Genomic DNA, 23,121 nt, shown 5'->3' on the forward strand with positions numbered 1-23,121 from the left:
GGATGAAGATGAAAGAAATTGTTTCCTTTTTTAGTGGAGAAGATTATGTCCATTCTCTCAACCCCATTCCCTTGTATGGGATTTGGATAGTGTTATCCTCCCTTGTGGAAAGAGAGCCTGCACAATATTTTACATGCACAGATAGACATAATAATACTCTGTCATGTCCTGTGTTTTGCTTAATATGATTTGTTATCTTGGCTGTGCTGTGGGTAGTGCTGGTTTGTTATAGATATACAAGAAATGTTAAGTTGGAAAGGAAGTGTTGAAATGGGAGCTGATTTATTATGCCTTGGTTACCTGTACAACTGGATCACATGAAACTTCATATGTAATATTAGTCAGCATTCTTTAAATATGCCAGATATATATGAAAAAAATTTTAAATGAAAATGTAGTAGTAAACATAGAATAGCTTCCTTCTGTATTACCTGAGTTAGATATTTTAGCTCTCAGTTCAAATATTTGGAAACTGTAAAATCAAATTTTCTGTTGACACAGTATGTAGAGGAGAAAGTTATTGGAACTGTTGGCTATAGGCAAATTTTCCAGACTGCAGATCAGGTACGTGGAATTACACAGGCCTAGAAGTCTGCTGTTCACATTTAACGTCAATATGTGTAAGGTAACTTGAAAGTAATTACAAGCAGTTTAAAAAAAAAAAAAAAACCCTACATAAAAAAAGAACATTTTCATTTAAATTCTCAAAGGATAAGGTTGGAGGGAAGAAAACTTTGGTAGAATTTGGATGGTTTCTAGCAGACAATAGCAAACTGCCGCAGAAAGAGGAGGCTTGTGCCAGTGGACTTAAACCTGAGTGTGACTATGTAAATTTTCCTTATAGACAAGTAGTGACAAGGAAGCCAGTTCGTGTTAATGCTCCGTGTGTGCGCTCTGAGGGCTATTAATGAATAGCAGGGGCAGTTTTCCAAACGGAGGGAGCCTGTGTGTGGTATCCAGCAGGTCAGGCTTACCAAGGGGATGTCAGCAACTTCAGACCCGAGTCACGTGACCCCGCTGCCTGCCAACACCCGGGCGCTGGATCAGATTTCAAGTCCGGGCCAAGTCCGGGCCGTCCTCCCAGCCTTGTGGGTTTAGCCGAAAAAGAAGCAAAACCCCACTTCCTACCATGCTTCCAGCCGCCCCTCACCTACCGTGGGGCCTTTGGATTGGAAGCTGCTTTTCAAATCAAAACGTATCCACGGAGTGGAATTTTCGAATTTTGCTGTCCTTTTAATGTTTTCGTCTGGACTTCATCAGTTCTTCCAGACACTTCCTGAGAGAATGGGGGCAGGAGCGCTAGCCATCTGTGTGAGTACAGGCCTTCTGCCTTCTGGGGGTGCTGCTGGCGCTGAGGAGGGGAGGCCTCTCCCTCCTGGTTAGGGGGGGATGTGTGAGGAACTTTGTTTTTCCCTGTTAGGCTCTGGGGGAAGGTTAGTTACCAAAATTCCTGTCTATTCAGATGGATATTAAGCAGGATTTGAGGTGGCATCCAGCATTTTGTCCACTTTTGTTCCCAGAAAAGGTGAAGAAAGATGCTGAGCCTGAGTGGACCCCAGTAAGTCCACTTGGTCTAATGTGGGAACACTGTCTGCAGTGTTGGGCTTTATTATTCCCAAAGAGTCAAATAGTAGTGCTTGATCTTAGTTAGAAAACTCTTGCAGCTAGCCTAAGAAAAGAACTAAAGTTATAACCACTGATTCATTGTCTCTGAGTTTGTGTATGACATTTTTCTAGTGCACATTCCTATTTTCCTTTGGCAATTCTGGAATTTTTGTTTCAGAAAGGTTGTTGAAAATGATGCTGGAATAGCCTCATTGATAAATGTCTGTGAATCCTTCTTCATCAGGATTCTGGTGGTTAGAAACAGTAGCATCAATAAGAAACAAAATCCACGAGAAAACGTACATACTTTGAAGACTAAATTTTATAAAATTCTAAATAATTTTGCTGGTGCTCATATAAAACTTATTGCAACGATCAAATTTTGTCAATGATACAATTTACAGAATACTGTGTTTTAAAATTTTACTTGTATATAGAAAAAGCATATGTGTATGTGTGTAGCATACATATTTATACTTCAACTTGATGTTGTATTTCAAGAGGGCATTTTATTTGTATCTAAAGGTATTAAATGAGAAATATTGTGTTCTTTATTATCACCTTTTAAATCACATTCAAATCAGATTTTTTTTTTTTAAGTTTCAAGAAGACCTGTAATTTTTTTGTAGGTTATGGTGGCATCCTGAAATATCTAGAACTATCCATGAAATTTTTGACACATAGACCCAGAATGGTCACCAGATGGTGGACCAGCCTCACAGATTGAATTTTCTTAGCAAAGCTGCAGGTTCGGCCTCTTCAGCACCCTCTATGCCTGTCTTCTCTCTTAACCTCTGGCTTGCAGCATCCAGATACACAGTGGTTTAATCACTCCAAAGTGGTTCTTTTAAAATCTGGCTTATCTGGGAGCAAGATGCTGACTTTGATTTTACTACAGAGACATGTCTTCTATTTTTCCATGTTTGTAAAAGAAATATTTCATAACTGAAAATGTATAGGAGGAGGCAGCAGATTGATATACTTGTCAAGCAGATTTATTACCACTTCTGATTGTCTGATTAGAGTCTTACTTAGGTTTTTGGCCTGCGGTACACCAATCTGCAACACTTTGACCGAAATTCAGACTGACTCCATATTTTCCCTCAGTTTATATCCAAAGTATGTACAAAATTTCATGTCATGTTGATATAAAAATCACACAGTTTTAGAGATTATTCATCTAGTAGCTGAGTAATTATCAATCATTCCTACCATTCTGCCTATAGTTTGGGCTATATTGGGTTATATTGGGCTGTGCCTGTTGGAGGAAATATGTTTGTACAACATGTACACAGTAGGTTTGGAAAATGGTAGCTTTTGATGAATAAAAATTTTTTTTCTTAACATTTGTAATAAGAAGTAAGGACTAAGTCACTTTTCATGCATATGCATGATACTACATGCACATGAGCTGATCAACTGCTTCTTAGTTTGGGGCTTCTCTGTGTAGACATATGTTATATGTACCTATTACTCAAGTGTCCTGCTGCTGAAGAGTCATTTTTCAGACAAAATAATGGAGGACAGATGTTTGTTCTTGGTGAGTATGTGTGAACTCTTATGTTATGACTTCTTGAACTGGGACACTTTCTATGTCCATTAACTAACCTGCTTTCTCTTCCTTAGTCATTTTATTTAACCCTTTCTCATATAGATAAGTATCATGGAATTTTGCTGCTAGCATTACTGTAGTGGGCTCACACAGATAGTTATATAACCACTCTTAAGAGCAAAGAAAATGTAGCTGTTTTATTGTAACAAATCTATTTTTCCTCAGTAAGCCACCCACCTGCAGGCAGAGTGGGAAATTATACTTGCCAATTAATGTTATCTTCTCTCTTCTAGTTTTAAATGTGAGGTTCTCTCAGGTGAATCCTGAGCCTTGGATTTCCTATGCCTCTCTCTGCTCTGTCTAAGGAGGCCTGAGGGCATTTTAAGAGTGGTAGGTGGAGAATGGTAGTTTTCAAATCCTTGTGGATGGAGAAATGAGAGTTAGAATGCGCGTGTGGCTGGCTGCTCTGATTTGTGGGTGAGTTCATGTATCAGATCTGTACCTGGCGCAGCAGATCAGTTCTTTTGGTATAGCAATGTTCTCCACATGCTGATCAAGCCCCAACTCTTACTGGTGCTGACAATCCCAAGGATATTCCTGGCTTTGTAGCCTTTCTCTTCAGCTTGGGGCCTCCTACTCCTGTAGCCTCAGCTACCTTGAACATACCCCAAGAGTAAGCAAGGACTTGTGGTCAGAGAAGAGAAAGTTTCATACCAAATTAAAATACTCCAGTCATAGGATTTATTTAGGCAAAGTACAGCAAAAGCAAGAGAGAGGGATGTGGTTGGTTTACTTACTTAAAAAGGGAAATGGAAAGAAAGGACTATACTCCTGAATTTATGTTCTTGTGTCCAGTCCCTCTTGCCTTCCTCTGCCATGTTAGCCTTGCATGATCATGGTGTGCTTTTGAGGACCAGCACTGTGTGCAGCAGATGGACTGTGTCTGGAGCCAGCGTAGCTTGCTTAGTCACCAAGTGCAAGTCGGCCTGGGTACAATTGTAATTTGCCAATCCACTACTGAATAGATATGGACACGTGGAGCCCAAATGATTACAGTCAATGGGCCATAAATATTTGGTACCTCAAATATTTATGTTGGGTGCTTATTTTGTCCTCCTAATTGTCTGTACTAAATATGTCTCTGAATGTCTCTGCCATAGACAACATTGTGTGCCCGTCTTGTACTTCCTGGTCTCTGGAACAGTGAGAGAGAAATTTTTGTTGTTTTTATTCACCTCGTTTATAGGAATTTTATTATAGCAGCCTGAACAGACTAGGGCAGAGTTAGTGCTGACTGATGGGGTGTTGTGTAGCAAATACCTAAAAATATAGAAACAACTTTGGAACTCCGCATTGCATAGAGCCTGCTAGAATTTTGAGTTGCCTGCCAGAAAAAGCTTACATTTCCAGGTGCAGTGATGCATGCCTATAATCCAAGCAGCTCAGGAGACTGAGGCAGTAGGATCGTGAGTTCAAAGCCAGCCTCAGCAACTTAGTGAGGTCCTAAGCAATTTAGCAAGACCCTGTCTCTAAATGAAATACAAAAAATGGCTGGGGTTTGGGCTCAGTGGTTAAGCACTCCTGGGTTCAATCCCTAGTACCAAACAATAAAAAAAGAAAAAACTTTGCATGGCTATGAATGGACTATAAAGAAAATTCTGGTGAGGAGAAGGAGAAAGAAAAAAAAAAAAAGGAAAGCAATAGAGAAAGACTTAATCTTCTAAGAAATTACCTGAGTAATCTTGAACAGATGTTGATACAAACATGGATGGTAAAGGCCATTCTAAGGAGATTCCAGATGAATGGGAGGAGCAAGGAAACTGGCAGAAAGGTGACCTTCATACAAAGTGGTGAAGAGCTTGACTGTGTCATGTTCAAGTTTTAGTGTTTTGACACAGCTTGACTAAATTGTGTTCATTGTTGTGTTTTGTAGAATGTAGAATTTGTGAATAAAGAAATTGGACATTGAGTGGAAGCAATTTCTAAGTAAAGATCTAAAGAAGTAAAACTTAAAGATATGGGAAATTCTCAGACTATTCACATTGTAAAGAATGAGATGGCCAGTTGAGGGTGGTGGGGGGACCACTAAGGGTCTGACAATAAAGTAAATAAAGCCACTGTTGGATAAGGAAGTTAATGTGGATCAACCCTCTTAGCAGAAGCTAGGAGCTATTCTCCAAGACCATTGGAAATATAACTCAAAGACAGTTTGGAAATCACAGAGTGCATACTCTCATCACAGGCCCACAGTGTACACCCTGAGCCAGAGTAGTCTCAGAGGAGGGGCTGCTAAGCCTGGAGTCTGTAGGATCTTACAAAGTACTACCCAGCACCTCCTTGCATCTTAGGCTGGGTTCCCCATACTCTGGAACCACAATCCTCAGCTGTCCCAGGTACTGTTCCAGCAGGCCCAATGCAGCATCGTGGCAACTTTTCCAGAAGGCACAGGCAGCCAACTTCATTGACCACATAGCACCATCTCTGCAGTGTATAGGGTACTTGAGCCCTGGGAATAAGGCTGCATCCACCTAGATTTCAAAGGATGGAACCACCATCCCACAGAATTTGAGAGGTGGGGCCCAGGTAGAGACCTGCTGCAGGACCAACTTGCCAAGCCCTGAGAGCAAAACCACTTGGAGCATTGGAAGTCTAGCCCCTGCCCAACAAAGCTGTAGGGATGGGATCCCTGCCACAGTGGGACCAGAAGACAAGATCTCTGCTCTAGTGGGCCTGGAGTATAGAACCCTGAGGCAAGGAGAGGGTTATTTAATGTTTAATGGAGTTTCTCCACCATTGGGTCTTGACTTGCTCAGGACCTACACTACTTTCTTTTCTCTTTCTCCTTTTTAGAATGGGAATGCCTGTACTATGGCTTACTCATCATTTATTTTGGAAGCACATAATTTGTCTGATTTCACAGACTCATAGCTGGAGAGGATTTGCCTATGTATGAGTCATACCTTGACTGTCACACATATCTTGATTTAGATCATATTTAGTGAGACTTTGGACTTTAGACTCTTGAGTCAGTGTTAGAACTTTTGGACTGTTGGAATGAAACAAATGTATTTTGCATGTGAAAGGATAAGAATTTACAAGGAGGGGGACAGAGATAGAATGTTCTAGACCAATCGTGTCTCCCCAAAATTTGTATGTTAAAACCTACCCCCTAATGTGATGGTATTGGAAGCAGGGGCTCTGGGAGGTGTTAGGTCATGAAGGTAGAGACCCCAAGAATGGGATTAGTGCTGCTATAAAGAGACCCCAAAGAGTTTCTTCACCTTCCCACCATATTGAGACATAGCAAAAGGAAGCCATCTATAAATCAGGAAGTGGACTTCCACCCAAATCAGTCACTAGACACCAAGGCACTATGTGATCCAGCTGTTGCTGTGACAAAATACTTAAAAAAGTAAAACTTAATGGAGGAAAGGTTTATTTTGGCTCATTATTTCAGCCTATAGTAGCTTGGCTCTATTGTTTGGGGGCCTTTGGTGAGATAGTATATTATGGTGGAAGGACATGGTAGAGGAATGCTGCTCATACTGTAGCAGTGAGAAAGGAGAGAGAGAGAGAGAGAGAGAGAGAGAGAGAGAGAGAGAGAGAGAGAGAGAGAGATAGATATGCACCAAGGACAAGATAGAGTCTCAAAGGCACACCTTCAAGGGTCCACTCCCTTTAACTAGGTTCCACCTCTTATATTTCTGCCTCCTCCCCATAGTCCATTTAGCTGTGAATCCATCAATGGATTAATCCACTGGCAATGTTGGCTCCCTCACAATCTAGGCACTTCTCCAAATCCCCACTCCAGACACTACTTCGTTGGGGAACAAGTCATCAACACATGAGCCTTCAGAGAACATTCTAGATCCAAACCATAAGGCACCTTGGGTCTTACGTTTTTCCATCCTCTAGAAATATGAGCTATAAATCTCTGTTATTTATAAACATGCCCAATTTACAATATTTTTTGTGAGAGTGACATAAAAAGTCTCCGAAAGTCTTCCTTCCATGTTCTCTATGCACAGTTGAATCTGTCCTCCTCATTGTTACTCATGTTCTCTGTTTAGCAGAATTGAATTTCCTTAAATAATACAACAAATAAATACAATAAAAGTTCAAATTTCAGGGCTCTGATTATCTTCTTTGTAGTTTCTAATTTGATGTTTGATGTCAAATTAATTCCTTACAGACTGCAGTTAGGCTTTCTAAATGTTGTGAAGAATTCAATTTTTGTAAAAGCTTGCTAATTTTTTTTTTAATTTTTATAAACTACATGGGCTTTTGTTAGGAGCCTTGCAGACCTGGAAAGTACTGGTTTTTGCCACTAATAGCACTCTAATCTTAGACATTACTAAGCAGTATGTTATCTTCATAGCAGATCTTAGGTAATATTTGACCAGCTGTTCAATTTCCTGGATGTTATCCATTTGTGTATCTCACTAGCAGATTGTAAAATTTGGACATGTCTTATTTGCATGTCTTGCCTCTTGCTCAGGGCTAAGTGGTAGTAGTTGCTTATCAAAATGTTTGCAAAAACCAAAATAAGTAAGTCATGCTCTTAAGATCTATCAGCTTCACTTGAGTGAATTTTGTTTTATTGAACTCAGGGGCACTTGGCCACTGAGCCACATCCCCAGCCCTATTTTTGTATTTTATTTAAAGACAAGGTCTCACTGAATTGCTTAGTGCCTCACTTTTACTGAGCCTGGCTTTGAACTCATGATCTTCCTGCCTTAGCCTCCCAAGCAGTTGGGATTACAGATGTGTGCCATTGTGCTGAGCTATAAATTTTATTTTTTAATTGATCATTTGAAGATCCTTAAGAAGGATCCTAAGGCCATACCTGTAAAAGCATTCTATCTTATCTTCTAATGGGGCTTTTTTTTTTTGAAAATTTTCCACCTAGCAAGATTTATCAATAAAAATGCAAAATTTTTGTATCCTATCCCTCGCCACCACTTTGAGTCTCCAATCGAAAAGCAGAGGAATTCTCTTGTATAAAATTGCATGTAGAAAATAAAAACTTCTGCCAGACCATTCCATCTCAAATGATATATATGCAGGTCAGTGTGTGACTTTTTCTCAGATAGGCATATAATCAGGATTAGCCCAGGCATTCATGCTAAATTTCCCGATCTTCATTCAAACCCGAGAATCTCAGTAGCTCAAGGAAACGAATATTTATTTACAGATTAATCCAAGTCTAATACAAGTTGACAGATCCCTCCTCTATCTGGCGAATAAGACAAAGATGCATGTCCCATGATTGGGGTAGCAGTCTATTCCCTGCAAGTATTATGCACCCCAGGTACTACTGATAGGCTGCTGATCTATGGATCAAGAAGGAAGGCTTTATACAATGAATAGTAGAATGGTCATGGCCTCTATGAGCTATTGAATCCCAATTTCATGTCCTTTCTTCTCTGAACTTGAATTATCATTACAAGATAGTAAATGTCCTTGTTATTTTAGCCAATTTGAGTTGGAATTTCAATTATTTATACTCAAAAATATATATATATATTTTTTAACCTTTGCGGTACTGGGGTTTAAACCTAGGCACACTCTACCACTGAATTCTTTTAAATTTTAAAATAGAGTCTCACTAAGTTGCCTAGGCTAGCCTTGAATGTGTGATCTTCCTGCCTCAGCCTCCCAAGTAAGTAGGATTCCAGGTGTGCACCCCTCGGCCCAGCTACTCAGAAACATTTTAACCTGTACACTTCACCATTATTAGACTACGGTTTAGAGAAAACTGTCAAGAAATAGAATGAGACAAGATTTGAGGCAGGAGACATAGTTTTGCTTTGAATCTTGTGTCAGCCACTTGCTGGCTGATTGGCCCTGGGCAGGATACTTAGCATCTCTTCCTCTCCTCCCCAATCAAATAGGGTTCATAGAAGCCTAAATTCGATTATTGTGAGAAGCAAATAAAACAATCATGTGAAAACACATTGTAAGCTACATAGCATCATAAAATATCGTTTGTATTATATGGCAGGCTACTTTGTGTCTTGTCTTAAGGTGGTCTCTTTAAAACTGAAATTATAAGTGGAGTCTATTTTAAGTAAAATGACTCTATGATCTGAAGTGACTATTATTGGATTTAGACCAAACTGCAGTCAAGATTAAACATTTAGCTTTGCTTCTTTCTACAATAAACAATCGTGAGCTGTTGGAGGAAGACCAGGTCAGAGTCAGGCAAACAAAGGCATCACGTGGATTTTCTTCTGCAAATATGTAATGCAATTTCAATTTTCATCTCTGCTGTACAGAATTCAGAAATCAAAAGCATAATGTCTCAGTCCATTCAAACTGCTCTTATGAAATAACTTAGGCTGGCTAATTTCTAAAGAGAAGTTTATGTCACATAGTTCTAGAGGTTGAGGAGTCTAAGATTGAAATGCCAGAAAATTCTGTTTTCTGATGAGACTCTGCTTCGTGCATGGTGCCTTAGTGCTGTGTCCTCTGATGGCAGAAGGGGCAAAGGCACTTTCTCAGGCCTCTTTCATAAGGGCACTTGTCCCCTTCTTGACTTAACCACCTTCCAAGGTTCCACCATTTTTTAGTTATAGATGGACACAATATCTTTATTTTACATTTACGTGGTGCTGAGGATCAAACCCAGTGCCTCACATATGCTAGGCGAGTGCTCAACCTCTGAGCCACATCCCCAGCCCCCAAGGCTCCACCTCTTAATATCACCACATCAAAGGTTCAGTTTCCATATGGGTGAATGGGGGGCACACACTTTCAGATGACAGCACACAGTTAGTGACACAATTAAGGATTAATATGAAGAGATTTTTCAGAAAGTGTGGCTGAAGTGCCTAGAATCTCAGTTAGTTATTTTAGGGTTAGGTTTTTGGAAGCACAGTAGACTAGGCAGATGCATATAATGTTCATGTGCTTTAGTAACAGTGGTGGAAAGAGCAAACCAGCACGGAGCAGCTGATGAAGTGGAAGAACGGGTTAACTGGGCTGAGAAGACTTTGTCAAACCCGGAAGAATCACATTAATTTGATCTAAATCTTAAAACTGAATTTAGGGAAATTAAATTTCAGAGACCAGGAAGAAGCTGTGTCCATTAGTTCTTAAAACAGGAAATATAACTAAGCATACTTTGTTATCTGTAACTATGAATTTGTAACAGTTTACAAAGTCGTATTGCAGCAAGTAATAGTATAATTAAGTTTATATAAGTTGCATATTAACATAAATAATATAAAAATAAGATGATTATATGAATAGCAGGCAGACTTTTTTAACTGAACTTTTTAAATGTTTTCAGTTGTAGATGGACACAATACCTTTATTTTGTTTATTTTTATGTGGTGCTGAGGATCAAACCCATTGCTTCACATATGCTAGGCAAGCTCTCTACCACTGAGCTACGGCCCCAGCCCTGAAGATTTTTTTTGTTTTTGAACTTATTCAAAATGAATGGTTTGGGGAAAACAATTCTAAACATTTTATTTGACTCCAACTTTGAATAATGTTCAGCCAGCCTCCGCTCCCGCCCCCCCCTTTTTTTTGAGACTTAGAGTCTAAGTTGCCAGGATGTCCTTAAATGTGTGTTCCTACTGCTTTAACCTCTTGAGTTTGCTGAAGTTAAAGGGGGGGGGGGTACCACCATCCCTGGCAAAAGAAGAAAAATTAACATGCAAAAGTTCTACAAATTCAATAAGAAAAAGAAAATTACTCAATATAAAAATGGCCAAATATATATTTTTTTAAATTCTCCTTTTAACATGTTTTATTAGTGTATTATAGTTATACATCATAATGGAGTTCATTTTGACATAATTATATATGCATGGAAAGTAATTTGCCCCAGTTCAGTCCCCAGTACTTCCCCTTTCTCTCCCCTCCTCCCTCCCCCTGGTCCCTTTCCTCTACTCTTATTATTATTTTTTTTTTTTTTAAAGAGAGAGTGATAGAGGGAGAGAGAGAGAGAGAGAATTTTTTAATATTTATTTTTTAGTTATTGGCAGACACAACATCATTGTTTGTATGTGGTGCTGAGGATGGAACCCGGGCCGCACGCATGCCAGACGGGCACGCTACCGCTTGAGCCACATCCCCAGCCCCAATATTTTATATATTTTTTTTAGTTCTCCGTGGACACAACATCTTTGTTGGTATGTGGTGCTGAGGATTGAACCCGGGCCGCACGCATGCCAGGCTAGCGCGCTACCGCTCGAGCCACATCCCCAGCCCTCTACTCTTACTATTTCCCTTCATTTTTTCATGACACTTCCCCACCCCAAACTTTCTCATCCTTTTTCCTCTCCAACTTCTACATGTGAGAGAAAACATACAACCCTTGACCTTCTAAGTTTGGCTTATCCATTTTCATCCATTTTCTTGCAAAAGACATAATTTCATTTTTCTTTATGGCTGACCACAACTCTATTGTGTATATGTACCACATTTTTCTTTATCTATTCATTTATTGACGAACACCAAGGCTGGCTCCATAGTTTGGCTACTGTGAATTGCATGAGTATGCATGTATTATGACTTTAACTCTTTAGAATAAATACCAAGGAGTGGTAGAGCTGGGTTATATGGTGGTTTCATGGTTAGTCTTTTGAGAAACTCCATATTGATTTTACTAATTTACAATCGCACCAACAGTGTAAAAGTGTTTCTTTTTCTCTGCTTCCTCTCCAGCATTTATTATTGTTTGTATTCATTTTTTTAGTTGTAGATGGACACAATACCTTTATTTTATTTATTTATTTTTATATGGTGCTGAGGATCAAACCCAGTGCCTTACATATGCTAGCCAAATTCTCTACTACTAAGCTACAACTCAAGCCCCTATTGTTTGAATTCTTGATGGCCAAAAAAAAAAAAAAAAATGGGCAAATCTTAAGGGCTGGAGGTTCATAAGAAACAAAGGCACTAATAAACATATGAAAAATGCTTATCTCATTCATAATTAAACACTAGCATCATTTAAAATTTTTATAATATCCAAATTAGACAAGAAAATGAAGGAAGCCATCATTCTCCTGTGCTGTGCTGTTAGTCAAACTGTAAACCTATCTTCAACAGATGAATGGATAAAGACAATGTGATATGTATACACAATGGAATATTACTCAGCCATAAAAAGAATGACTTTATGACTTTTGCCAGTAAATGAATGGATCTGGAGACTATCATGCCAAGTGAAATAAGCCAGTCCCAGAAAACCAAAGACTGATGTTTTCTCTGATATGTGGATGCTAATACACAACAAGGGTGGGGGAAAAATGGAAGTTCAGTAGATTAGACTAAGGGAAATGAAGGGAAGGCATGGGTGATGGGAATAGGAAAGACAGTAGAATGAATTTGACATAACTTTCCTAAGTTCATATGTGAATATACTACAGTGACACTCCACATCTTGTACAACCACAAGAATGCAATTCTAATTAGAATAAGTTATACTTCATGTATGTATAATATGTGAAAATACACTCTACTGTCATGTCTAGAAAGAACAAATAAAAAAAAATTAAAAATAAAATCTAACAATTTTACCTCTAGGAATCTGTTTTTATAAGTACTTGAACAATTATGTAAAAATGTGTGCAGAAATGTTTCTTTCTGCAATACTTCTGATAACAAGAACTGCAAATAACCCGAATGCCAGTAAAAAAAAAAAAAAAAAAAAAAAAGACTTGGGTTAAATAAATTATGTGTCTGTATAATGGACCATTAAATACCTGTATGTGCCAATAAGTGAAGACCTCTAAAATATATGCATAAACATACAAATAATATAATTCCTTTTATTTATTTATTTGTTAATTATGGTCCTGGGGATTGAACATGGAGCTCAACATGTGCTCTGCCATTGAGTTACACTCCCAGAGACTGTACATGTATATGCTTAATTGTGCATAGAAATTTTCTGCAAGAACTATTGGGGCTCAGATAGGGAGACTGTTACAGTTTGAATCTATGGTTTGAGTGTCCCCCAAAAGGTCATGTGTTGAAGACTTGGTCCCCAGTGCAGCAATGTCCAGAGATTGGGCTTTGGAGAAGTGAATGGATCATGAGGGCTCCAACATCATCAGTGGATTAATCCATTTGATGGATCAGCAATTTGAAAGGACTACTGGGAGGGCATGGAAATGGTGGGCAGGTGGGCACCTTTGGAAGAAATAGGTTACTGGGAGCATGCCCCTGCAACCCCTTCTCCTTCCGCTTCTTAGCTACCTAAGCTGCACAGCTTTCCTCCACCCCATCCTCCCATCTCAACATTCTTCCTTACTTTTGGCTCAGAGCAATGGAGCCAATCGACCATGAACTTAAACCTCTGAACCATGAGTCAAAATAAACCTTTCCTCCTCCAAGTTATTACAGCAACAGAAAGCTGACAAACATGGAGACTTTTCCATTCAAACTGTTGTATGTTGTTTGAGTTTGATCAAGTGCATATATTACTTTCATTGAAATTAAAGACCAATCAACAAACATGCAATGGTAGGCCTGTCTGAAAGAAATAAAGATTTGTTTGAGATTTGAAGGGCAATTAATATTAAATTTACGTGTGTACAGTGCTTGTTTTGTACAGACACATTCTATAATTATAGCAGATACTTTATTTGAAATTATCTGGTATATAAAAGAATATAGTTCTTTCCCTGAAAGTTTCATAGAGCTAGCTGGGTAGAATATAATGAGGCGGTTTCAGCTCCAAAGAAAGAAATACTACGGATTCAAGTTTGTGTAACTGAGCTGGTTGTCTCAGGAGGTCATCTATGCTGCATTAAGAAAAGTACAAAAGATAAGGCCAAGTAGTCATGGGTCAAGTTGTAAGCATTCCCATGCAGAATTAGAGTTAAAAAGCAAGAGACCCCCACGATGTTCTAAGAGTCTCTGAGTCATTGCATCCTTCTCAGAATTTGTGGTTGTCAGTCAGTTGTACATTTTCATTTGTTAGACTGATGAAGTTTTAAAATATACCCACTCTAATTTCCTCTGCACTTGCTTCTATTAGGGATTCCTTTACCTGAGCACTGGAGGGTAGCCCAGGCTGAGGGCAGGTTTTCTTTATGTGAACTAAAAAGATAGGTTCTTGGGGGAAGGTTACAATGTAATTGGCAAATGGAGTCTTAATAGAAAAATCTCAATTTTCTACCAATTGAGTAATTTACTCAATTTCAAGTGAACATTGTAGTATATCTTATTTATTTCCAGGTCATCTCCTTTCAAATTAACTTAATATTTTGACAAACCAAAACATAAAAATGTTAGAGATTTTAGTAAATGAGGGAATTAGCGATTATCACTACAGATTTGTAAAATTTTTACTGTACTTCACTATGTGAAAATTGCAGAAATTACTTAAGAATGGTACAGTAGAACTGAGTTTATGCTAGAAAAATGTTCACAAAGTCTAGCAATACAATATGCCAGAAGGAAACCAGTTGTTTACAGGAATTTTGATATAAAATTATCTTATAATCAATGAATTTATGTTAAATTCCAGAGATTATTTTAATATTTAAGAAGCAAGTTTTAGGGGCTGGAGCTGGAGCTCGATGGTAGATTACAAGTTTATTAGCAGGAGGCCTTGGGTTCAATCCCTAGGACCACACACACACATGCACACACACAAAAGAGGGCAAGTGTTAGTTAAAAACATAAATATCAGAAGTTTTTATGCTTGTAAATTAATCATGTAGACATGTAAGTACTTACATGCTGCGTTATTTTTAAGCACATTGGACTTTTCTGAAAAGCTATATTCAAAGTAAACTCACTTAACATTGTAGCTCCTCTTCTTTATTAGTCATTAACTTTAAATGAGCTTTCAAAGTTGTTTTTTTTTTTTTTTTTTTTTTAGATCCAAAGCATTCTTTTATAACCTTACATTCTAATGAATGTGTTGAGGAACAATGGGCAAGAACAGCCTTTCCAAGAGCATTTCTTTTCAGGTTTGACTCACAGTATCTTCCTGCAAGACTGTTCTCTTCTGTTGAAATCTCCTTGTTTATGTTTAAGCTGCCAACAACTGTGAACAGAAGGCCAAAAATAATAACAAGAAGAGCCTCCCCTCTTTTCCCCAAATAGCCCAGATTCGAACAGTCCAGGAATGTTTGTGTTTTTTCAGGGTTTTTATGCTTTGGTAGCAGTAGTGATCACCAGCCCCAGAGTTGACCTGTGTCACCTGAGCTATTGAAGAGGGATGAAATGTGTTACTATCACGAACAAACATGGCCGCCGGCAAAGAAGCAGCGATTCCAACGTCTCCACATTAACGGGATCAGAAAGACCCATTGGAACAGCGGCAGTCTACCTACGGAGGAACTTCTAGCAAAATTCCGTGAAGAGGGGACCTGCCGGGAATTGTTTTACTGCTCTTTCCATTCTCCTCTATGCTATCTATCTCCCTCTCCTTCTTTCTTTTCAAGAGCACCTACCTTCCCCTTCCCCCCAACTTTCATCCCAGCAGAACAGGCCCAGCGGCCTGCCGATGTGGTAGGCACAGCGCCCCAATTGGAGGAGGAGCAGAGCCCCTGCCCGCGCCTGCGCGGGAGACTTAGCAACTATACAAGAGTAATACAAATATATAGGGGGAAAATTCAACAACACAACAGTCTCAGTAAGCAGAAAGAAACGCGAACAGTATGAAGAGACAAGGAAAGAAAGGACCACAAGCAATGCAGGTCAACTCAACGTTAGAAGAGGTAATTTCTGCAGCAGATGGAATGTCAGATAAAGAATTCAGGAGATACATGCTTCAGATGATCTGGAGTCTCAAGGAAGACATGAGACAGCAAAATCAGACAATGAAAGATTTCCTCAACAATGAAATACACAAACAAATCCAGGAAGCAAAAGATCAACTATACAGGGAGATAGAAGTTATAAAAAACAAACAAACAGAAATCCTAGAAAGGCAGGAAGCAATAAACCAACTTAAAAACTCAATTGAGAATACTACCAACAGAGTAGAACACTTAGAAGATAGAACATCAGACAATGAAGACAAAGTATTTCAACTTGAAAAGAACATAGACAGCTCAGCAAGACAGTTAAGAAACTATGAGCAGAACATCCAAGAGATATGGGATAACATAAAGAGACCAAACTTAAGAGTCATTGGGATACAGGAAGGCACAGAGCTCCAAACCAAAGGAATAAACAATCTATTCAATGAAATAATACGAGAAAACTTCCCAGACTTGAAGAATGAGACAGAATCCCAAATCCTAGAAGCCTACAGGACGCCGAATGTGCATAGTCATAAGAGATCCACACCTAGACACATTATAATGAAGATGCCCAACATACAGAACAAGGAGAGAATTTTAAAAGCTACAAGAGAAAGGAAACAGATTACATTTAGGGGTAAACCAATCAGGATAACAGCTGATCTTTCAACACAGACTTTGAAAGCTAGAAGATCCTGGAATAACATATTTCAAACACCGAAAGAAAATGGGTTCCAACCAAGAATTGTGTATCCAGCAAAATTGAGCTTCAAGATGGAAGATGAAATTAAAACCTTCCACGATAAACAAAAGTTAAAAGAATTTGCAGCTAGAAAACCATCTCTCCAAAAAATCCTCAGCAAAACATTACAGGAAGAGGAAATGGAAAATAACAATGAAAACCAACAGTGGGAGGTAGGACAGTAAAGGGGGGAAAATAATCAAAGAGGAAAACAAACCATATTCAGTAACATAAATAAACAAATATGGCTGGAAGGATAACCCATATCTCAATAATAACCCTAAATGTTAATGGCTTAAACTCACCAATTAAGAGACACAGGCTAGTAGAATGGATCACAAAACATGACCCAACAATATGCTGCCTACAGGAGACGCATTTGATAGAAAAAGACATACATAGACTGAAGGTGAAAGGTTGGGAAAAATCATATCACTCATATGGACTTCGGAAACAAGCAGGAGTGTCCATACTCATATCAAATAAAATAGATTTCAAGCCAAAGTTAATCAAAAGGGATAAAGAGGGACACTACATACTGCTCAAGGGAACCATACACCAACAAGACATAACAATCATAAATATATATGCCCCAAACAATGGAGCAGCTATGTTCATCAAACAAACTCTTTTCAAGTTCAAGAGTCTAATAGACCACCATACAATAATCATGGGAGACTTCAACACACCTCTCTCACCACTGGACAGATCTTCCAAACAAAAGTTGAATAAGGAAACTATAGAACTCAATAACACAATTAACAACCTAGACTTAATTGACATATATAGAATATACCACCCAACATCAAGCAGTTACACTTTTTTCTCAGCAGCACATGGATCCTTCTCAAAAATAGATCATATATTATGTCACAGGGCAACCCTTAGATAATATAAAGGAGTAGAGATCTTATCTGATCTTATCTGATCATAATGGAATGAAACTGAAAATCAACGATAAAAGAAGGAAGGAAAAATCATGCATCACTTGGAGAATGAACAACAGGTTACTGAATGATCAATGGGTTAAAGAAGACATTAAGGAGGAAATTAAAAAATTCTTAGAGATAAATGAAAACACAGACACAACATATCGGAATCTATGGGACACATTGAAAGCAGTTCTAAGAGGAAAATTCATTGCATGGAGTTCATTCCTTAAAAAAAGAAAAAACCAACAAATAAATGATCTCATACTTCATCTCAAAATCCTAGAAAAAGAAGAGCAAAATAACAGCAAAAGAAGTAGAAGGCAAGAAATAATTAAAATCAGAGCTGAAATTAATGAAATCGAAACAAAAGAAACAATTGAAAAAATTGATAAAACTAAAAGTTGGTTCTTTGAAAAAATAAATAAGATCGACAGACCGTTAGCCATGCTAACAAAGAGAAGAAGAGAGAGAACTCAAATTACTAGCATACAGGATGAAAAAGGCAATATCACAACAGACACTTCAGAAATACAGAAGATAATCAGAAATTATTTTGAATCCTTATACTCCAATAAAATAGAAGATAGTGAAGGCATCGATAAATTTCTTAAGTCATACGATCTGCCCAGATTGAGACAGGAGGATATAGACAACCTAAACAGACCAATATCAATTGAGGAAATAGAAGAAACCATCAAAAGATTACCAACTAAGAAAAGCCCAGGACCGGATGGGTATACAGCAGAGTTTTACAAAACCTTTAAAGAGGAACTAATACCAATACTTTTCAAGCTATTTCAGGAAATAGAAAAAGAGGGAGAACTTCCAAATTCATTCTACGAGGCCAACATCACACTGATTCCTAAACCAGACAAATATACTTCAAAGAAAGAAAACTACAGACCTATATCTCCAATGAACCTAGACGCAAAAATCCTCAATAAAATTCTGGCGAATCGGATACAAAATCATATCAAAAAAATTGTACACCATGATCATGTAGGATTCATCCCTGGGATGCAAGGGTGGTTCAATATACGGAAATCAATAAATGTTATCCACCACATCAATAGACTTAAAAATAAGAACCATATGATCATCTCGATAGATGCGGAAAAAGCATTCGACAAAGTACAGCATCCCTTTTTGTTCAAAACTCTCGAAAAAATAGGGATAACAGGAACATACCTCAACATTGTAAAAGCAATCTACGCTAAGCCCCAGGCTAGCATCATTCTGAATGGAGAAAAATTGAAGGCATTCCCTCTAAATTCTGGAACAAGACAGGGATGCCCTCTCTTACCACTTCTGTTCAACATAGTTCTCGAAACACTGGCCAGAGCAATTAGACAGACGAAAGAAATTAAAGGCATAAAAATAGGAGAAGAAGAACTTAAATTATCACTATTTGCAGATGACATGATTCTATACCTAGTAGACCCAAAAGGGTGTACAAAGAAACTATTAGAGCTAATAAATGAATTCAGCAAAGTGGCAGGATATAAAATCAACACGCATAAATCAAAGGCATTCCTGTATATCAGCGACAAACCCTCTGAAATGGAAATGAGGACAACCACTCCATTCACAATATCCTCAAAAACAATAAAATACTTGGGAATCAACCTAACAAAAGAGGTAAAAGACTTATACAATGAAAACTACAGAACCCTAAAGAGAGAAATTGAAGAAGATCTTAGAAGATGGAAAAATATACCCTGTTCATGGATAGGCAGAACTAACATCATCAAAATGGCGATATTACCAAAAGTTCTCTATAGGTTTAATGCAATGCCAATCAAAATCCCAACGGCATTTCTTGTAGAAATAGAGAAAGCAATCATGAAATTCATATGGAAAAATAAAAGACCCAGAATAGCAAAAACAATGCTAAGCAGGAAGTGTGAATCAGGTGGTATAGCGATACCAGACTTCAAACTATACTACAGAGCAATAGTAACAAAAACAGCATGGTATTGGTACCAAAACAGGCGGGTGGACCAATGGTATACAATAGAGGACACAGAAACCAACCCACAAAACTACAACTTTCTTATATTTGATAAAGGGGCTAAAAGCATGCAATGGAGGAAGGATAGCATCTTCAACAAATGGTGCTGGGAAAACTGGAAATCCATATGCAACAAAATGAAACTGAATCCCTTTCTCTCGCCATGCACAAAAGTTAACTCAAAATGGACAAGGAGCTTGATATCAAACCAGAGACAAGGCATCTGATAGAAGAAAAAGTTGGCTACGACCTACGCACTGTGGGGTCGGGCTCCAAATTCCTCAATAGGACACCCATAGCACAAGAATTAATATCTAGAATCAACAAATGGGACTTGCTCAAACTAAAAAGTTTTTTCTCAGCAAAAGAAACAATAAGAGAGGTAAATAGGGAGCCAACATCATGGGAACAAATTTTTACTCCTCACACTTCAGATAGAGCCCTAATATCCAGAGTATACAAAGAACTCAAAAAATTAGACAATAAGATAACAAATAACCCAATCAACAAATGGGCCAAGGACCTAAACAGACACTTCTCAGAGGAGGACATACAATCAATCAACAAGTACATGAAAAAATGCTCACCATCCCTAGCAGTCAGAGAAATGCAAATCAAAACCACCTTAAGATATCATCTCACTCCAGTAAGATTGGCAGCCATTAAGAAGTCAAGCAACAATAAGTGCTGGCGAGGATGTGGGGAAAAGGGTACACTTGTACATTGTTGGTGGGACTGCAAATTGGTGCAACCAATTTGGAAAGCAGTATGGAGATTTCTTGGAAAGCTGGGAATGGAACCATCATTTGACCCAGCTATTCCCCTTCTCGGTCTATTCCCTAAAGACCTAAAAAGAGCATGCTACAGGGACACTGCTACATCGATGTTCATAGCAGCACAATTCACAATAGCAAGACTGTGGAACCAACCTAGATGCCCTTCAATAGATGAATGGATAAAAAAAATGTGGCATCTATACACAATGGAGTATTACTCTGCATTAAAAAATGACAAAATCATAGAATTTGGAGGGAAATGGATGGCATTAGAGCAGATTATGCTAAGTGAAGCTAGCCAATCCCTAAAAAACAAATGCCAAATGTCCTCTTTGATATAAGGAGAGTAACTAAGAACAGAGTAGGGAAGAAGAGCATGAGAAAATGACTAATATTAAACAGGGATGAGAGGTGGTAGGGACAGGGAGAGAGAAGGGAAATTGCTTGGAAATGGAAGGAGACCCTCAGGGTTATACAAAATTATATACAAGAGGAAGTGAGGGGAAAGGGAAAAATAATACAAGGGGGAGAAATGCATTACAGTAGAGGGGGTAGAGAGAGAAGAGTGGAGGGGAGGGGAGGGGAGGGGGGATAGTAGTGGATAGGAAAGGCAGCAGAATACAACAGACACTAGTATGGCAATATGTAAATCAGTGGAAGTGTAACTGATGTGACTCTGCAATCTGTATACGGGGTAAAAATGGGAGTTCATAACCCACTTGAATCAAAGTGTGAAATATGATATATCAAGAACTATGTAATGTTTTGAACAACCAATAAAAAAATTTAAAAAATAAGAAATGTGTTACTATGTTGAGGAATATGGAATGTTTGTAAAATCAGATTAATTTCAGGATATTCTTTCTACTGATAGCATAGACTTATTTTGGCAGGAAATTATCAAGCATGTATTGATTTTCTTTTCTACTTTATTAACAGCTTTTTATGTATCATGAAGTATGCCCATTGAAAATATTCAATTTGATTTTTAGGAAATTTACTGATTGTGAAACAGTCCAATTCTATAAAATTCTATTACCTTAGTAAGATCCCTTATGCCCATTTACAGATAGTTCCCATTCCCACATTCTCATCTTCCTCTCCTTACACCGTCCCACCTCCAGAAAATATGTAACTTACTTTGTCTCTGTATTTTTGTCTTTTGGATCTTTGATATAAATGGAATCATATCTCTTCTCCTGTGCTAGCACTTTGTTTTTGAGGTTCATATTGTAGCACTTCAGTATTTTCTTCCTTCTTGTTACTGAATAATATTCTATTACGTGATAATACCACATTTTATTAATCCATTCACTAGTCAATATATATACCTAGGTTGTTTCAAATTTGGGTTCTTATCAATAATGCTGCTTTGAGGGCTAAGGCTGTAGCTCAGTGGTGGAGCACTTGCCTAGCAAGTGTGAGGCACTGGGTTCAATCTTCAGCACCACGTATAAATAAATAAAGGCATTTTGTCTATCTATAACAACAAAAAATATTTTTTAAATGTTGCTTTGAATATTTATATACAGGATGGATATGTGCTTTCATTTCTCTTCTCTTAGATACCTGAGAATAGAATTACTTGGTCATGTGGTAATTTTACATTTAACATTTTAAGAAACTGCCAAGCTATTTTCAAAAGTGGGTGCACCATTTTACCTTCCCGTCAGCAATGTTCCAGTTTCTCTGTATCCTCACCAGCATATGATATTGTAAGTCTTTTTTAATTACAGCCATTTTAGTGAATTTTGTTGGTATCTCAGTTTCTTGATTACTAATAATGTTGGACATTTTTAAATTCTTAATTGTGTCATTTGTTCTTACGGAGTTGTAAAGAGTTCTTCATGTTCTAGATACAAGTCTTTTATCAGACACAAACAGTCCCCAACTTATGATGGTGAAAAAGCTTACCCACATTCAGTAGGAACTGTACTTCAAACTTAGAATTTTGGTCTTTTCCTGGAGTTCGGACCTGCAGTATGATCCTCTCTTGAGATGCTGGGCAGCAGACAAGAGCTACAGCTCCCTGTCTGTCTTGCGATCATGAGGGGAAATGACTATCCGCCTGTGGTGTGCTGCTACCCGTGTTTTTTGAATACGGCTATTCAGTAATTGTGATAGTCAACACTTTATTATAGGACAGACTTTGTGTTAGATGATTTTGGCCAGCCATAGGCTAATGTAAATATTCCAAGAACATTTAAGGTAGGCTAGCTAAGCTGTGGTATTTGGTAGGTGAGATGTATTAAGTTCATTTTCAGCCTGTCATATTTCACCTTATGATAGGTTTTCCAGGATGTAAGTCATGAGATGTAATCTCATTGTAAGGACCATCTGTAGATGACCCACTTAATGTGAATATTTATCCTTTCTTCCCCGTCAGGTCACCCCTCTGGTAGCAAAGCTGGTAGTGTACTATCCAATGAGCCTTGGGGGTTGGAAGGGATGGGAGCAAGCCCAGAGTCCAGGCCAGAGTGTCACAAATGCCCACTATTCTTAAATAAATGTCATCATTTTTCATGAATAAATGTTTCTTATTTTTTTTTAACCATCAATCAATTTCCAGAGTGGAGAGATGGTGTTTTTGAAAAATTTGTCTAGTTTTCAATAGTTTCTAGGAGAGGATCTGCAGATCTCTTAACCATCACTGGAAGTTAATAGTAGTAGGTTTTGACTTGACTTGCTTTTAGGTTTATAATTTAACTTTTTATTGTAACCTGTACATTTTCTTATTACAACAGTCATGCATATCTGGAGTGTAAAATTTTGGAAATACAA

The 23,121-nt window shown here is 38.1% G+C and overlaps 1 protein-coding gene across 3 annotated transcripts in view; it reads left to right on the forward strand.

Annotated features, from left to right (window-relative positions):
- The first annotated feature begins 1,068 nt into the window (after window positions 1–1,068).
- Window positions 1,069–23,121, forward strand: part of FAM13A (family with sequence similarity 13 member A) — a 332,113-nt gene continuing 310,060 nt past the window's right edge. For all 3 annotated transcript variants that reach the window (XM_081303803.1, XM_081303804.1, XM_081303805.1), the window contains exon 1: window positions 1,069–1,311. In XM_081303803.1, coding sequence (XP_081159929.1) covers window positions 1,237–1,311 — 75 coding nt within the window. In that variant the 5' untranslated portion in view covers window positions 1,069–1,236. The remainder of the gene's footprint in view (window positions 1,312–23,121) is intronic.

The sequence above is a fragment of the Spermophilus citellus genome, assembly GCF_964194105.1.
Source record: "Spermophilus citellus genome assembly, chromosome: 8".
In the NCBI taxonomy this organism is placed as follows: domain Eukaryota; kingdom Metazoa; phylum Chordata; class Mammalia; order Rodentia; family Sciuridae; genus Spermophilus; species Spermophilus citellus.